The 3,832-nt window shown below is 39.1% G+C and overlaps 1 protein-coding gene across 1 annotated transcript in view; it reads left to right on the top strand.

The window, feature by feature from the left end:
• The window catches only part of RYR2 (ryanodine receptor 2), a gene marked incomplete at its 5' end in the record, with an annotated part of 583,561 nt that overhangs the window by 531,743 nt on the left and 47,986 nt on the right, over positions 1 to 3,832 (top strand). Inside the window, one exon of the mRNA XM_023519246.1 lies at positions 2,106 to 2,210. Within this exon, the coding sequence (XP_023375014.1) occupies positions 2,106 to 2,210 (105 nt within the window). The remainder of the gene's footprint in view (positions 1 to 2,105; positions 2,211 to 3,832) is intronic.

Genomic DNA, 3,832 nt, shown 5'->3' with positions numbered 1-3,832 from the left:
TCACATGTACCCCAATAGCATAAACCATAGACATAATCCCAAATGTCCTCCCTCCATCCATCCTCCCCCCTCCTCTCCCTTCCCTCTCCCCTTTCCCCATATTCTTGGGCTAAAATTGGGTTATAGCTTTCCTATGAAAGCTATAAATTAGTTTTATAATAGAGTTGAGTACATTGGATACTTTTTCTTCCATTCTTGAGATACTTTGCTAAGAAGAATATTCCCCAGCTCCATCCATGTAAACATGAAGGAGGTAAAATCTCCATCTTTCTTTATGGCTGCATAGTATTTCATGGTGTACATATACCACAATTTATTGATCCATTCATGGGTCGATGGCACTTATAAACAATTATTTTTATGGTATATATTTTAATAAATACATATTCTATTTTGGAACAATTTTGGATATTCCAAAAGTAGCAAAGTTGGTGCCCAAGGTTTCTATATATGACTCACTCCGCTTTCCCTAATGTAGACATTTTATATAACCATGATACATTTGTGAAAAATAAGATATTAACATTGACACAGCCTAGTTACTAAATTACAGGCTTTATTCTGATCTTAGCAATTTTCCACTAATGTGTTTTTATATTTCAGGATCCAATCCAATTTACCTCATTGCATTTAGTGAAGTATATTTTAGAGAAGTTTGTCTTAGCATCATATTGACTAATAAACTTTGATACGATGAGTAAAAGTTTATCATTAACTTCATGCTTGCTTTGGACTGCCTTTTAGATTGTAGCAATATATGTTTTGTTTTGTTTCAAGTTTTTGCTAACTATAGAGAATTATATAAGGGAGAGATCCAAAGCCATTGAAATAAAGGCAATCACCTGTAAGACTGAAATGCCAATTTTAATAAGGAGGGAGGAAGAGGAATTGTTTGAGTAAGAAGATGTTCTGTGGCCAAGATTGGTAGAGGAAGACCAGGAGGTAATTTGTGAGAAATGAGAAAGCTTTATCTGTTCCAGCACAAGGTTGATCTGGAAGTGAGACCATCCTTCACACACACACCGCGAGAAGCAGGAAAGTGAGGCAATAAGCCAGGCTGGTGTGCCCTTGAGATTAGCTTACAGTTCTCAGAAGCTGATGGCTAAGGTTGAGCACATCCTGGAAAGTATATTCTGTGAATTTCAGAACAGGGTCACCTCAGAAGCGTAAGCTAAGAGAGCAAAGTTTGTTAAAAGATAAACTTTAGGCATGTTAAAATTTTAACGAGTTTATTGGAACATTCAACTATTCGCAAATTTGGCAGGACAGAGTGGTGGTTTGCTCTCCACCATGGGGCAGGGAGCAGGAGTTTTGTAAGGCATTCATGGAAATGTGACCAAAAAAAAAAAAAAAAAAAAAGGAAAGAAAAAGATTTGATTGGTTAAAATGGAAAGCCCTAATTTTAAGTTTCTAACTGGTAAGGACTCTGTGCAGAAGTTAATTGGTGGCTTCTGATTGGTTAAGCTTAAGTTTACATTGAGTTTGGGTCTGCGTGGGGAGGAGCCCCGTGCATGGAGCCATCTCAGCCAAGGGGCCTTCCAGTTAATTATTTTAACAGACTCCAGTTGCTTTGGATTCTGCATTCATGAAATCAATAACCAAATAGTGTTCTTTTAAAAATCTTGGTGGTTTGTACCATTTGCAGAACAGTTGTACAATTAAGAAAACGTTGGAGAGGATTGTTTTTCTTTATGTGGGTGCTTTATGTGGGTCATGATTTGGGAGTCATGAGTAAATCACTTCTCATCCTAAGCATGTTGTCAAAATTGTTTTCAAGACAAGCTGGTGGCTACTAACTGATTTGGCTTCACGGCCTAAACACGTGCACCTTACTCTTTTCTTCCCAATAGATCAAAGCCAGACAAAAACAAAAGGATTCTAAAAATCTCTGAGACATGTTTTCTGGGGATTTATCGAACGTTTCAAGGAACCTGCTTATCTCTTAAGAATACTCTTATCATCAGGGTAGCTCTTTCATCTACTTTTTTTTAGATAAGCTCCCGACAGTAAGATATGTAAACACTAAGTTAGTTTTGTTCTTGTTACTATAAAGTTTATTTGGGCAAATCAGTTATTTAGAACGATTATATCTATTTATGCTCCAGGGTCCTTGCACCGGGAACCAGCAAAGCCTGGCCCACAGCAGACTGTGGGACGCGGTGGTGGGTTTTCTTCACGTGTTCGCCCACATGCAGATGAAGTTGTCTCAGGTGAGTGAACCACCTGCCACCATCCCACACGACAGCTTGGAGACATCGTCCTTGGCAAATTCAGCACGCTCTCTTACGTTTGAACGTTATCCTTTGTAGATCACCATATCATGCCTCTTTTACTCTATGTTAAAAAAATTTTTTAAATAGAACTTTATACAAGCTGAAAATAGATGGGAGTTATTATTCATGTTTGAGAGCAAAGAATATTAGGAAATTAAATGTAATGGCAACCCAGTGCCCATCAACCCATGAATGGATCAATAAATTGTGGTATATGTACACCATGGAATACTATACAGCCACAAAGGAAGATGGAGACCTTGCCTCCTTCATGTTTACATGGATGGAGCTGAAAAATGTCCTCCTTAGCAAAGTGTCTCAAGAATGGAAGAAAAAGTATCCAATGTACTCAACACTATTATGAAACTAATTGTTAGCTATCTTAGGAATGCTACAATCCAAAGGAGCCCTAGACTACGGGGAAAGGGGAGGGAGGGGGAGGGGAGGGGGAAGATGGGTGAAGAGAATGATATTGTGGGGATCATGCCTATAATTTATCCTATTTGGGTACATGTGAATTTGTCTAAAGGTTGAATATAAATGTCTTAACACAACAATTATGAGAAAGACATGATGGCTATGTTAGCCACTTGGATGAGAGTTTTCCAAACTGCATATAGAAGTAACACACTGTATCCTATGAGAGAATTAATGTACACAATTATGATCTAATAAAAAACAAATTTAAAAAAAATAAATGTAATGGCAACATAAAACATTAGCATCCCCAGACATTGTACATTTCACCCTCCTTACAGATGTGAAACTGATCACTGGAATTGAATAGGATTTTGACCCATTATAAATCTCTTGTTGAGGGAGATAATTTTCTTTAAGAGGGTCATAAATAAGTAAGTGTTCTCGGTGGAGTGATATGAAAATTTATAAGCATCAGCAAATGAAGACTAAGATTTTCCACCATGTTTCCGTGTTAACCTGAGAGTGCTTGTTGAAATCATCAGCTTGTTACTTTCTCACTCTGGTGTCTGCCTCATCTGAACCAAGAGCCCCGTGCATAGAAAAGTTCTCCGTACAGATCTTGAGTGTTTGATGTGGAGAGTGTTGACGGTACACTGAGATCTGACTTATCTGTTAGGGCCTGGGTATTTGCTCAGCAGTCAGGTAGAAGGAGGAATGCTAGATTTAAAGACAGAACTATGCCGTTCCAGTCCCCACGTGTCCTTCCTTGCCCCATGGTCTGGGCCGGTTCCCTCTCCTCTGAGGCCTTGTTTCCTCTGCAGTAAGGGAGGGTGATCAAACATGTGCCCTGGCCTGTGAGCAGGAGCCTATTGCCAAAGATAAACAAAGCTGGATGCTAATTAAACTAAAGGACAGATTTTAATTGGTATTAACTGTTGCAACAGGGAAGTGTTCAGGGGGAATGAACTCAACTTTGTACAGAGGTGACTGGGCATTTCAGAAGGAGGATGAAGGGTTAGTGCCCAGGTGAGAAGGGCTCAGAAGAGTCAGGACAATGAAACATTACAAAGCTTTCCTTGTCTAAGTGTGAGTGGGCCAGCTATGTCTGCTAACCAGCAGTTATCAGAGTCAGGGTCTAT

This window comes from Otolemur garnettii, unplaced genomic scaffold, assembly GCF_000181295.1.
Source record: "Otolemur garnettii isolate 467f Iridium unplaced genomic scaffold, OtoGar3 scaffold00165, whole genome shotgun sequence".
NCBI lineage: Eukaryota > Metazoa > Chordata > Mammalia > Primates > Galagidae > Otolemur > Otolemur garnettii.
Note: the sequence above shows the minus strand (reverse complement) of the source record. Positions and strands in the feature narration are given on the sequence as shown.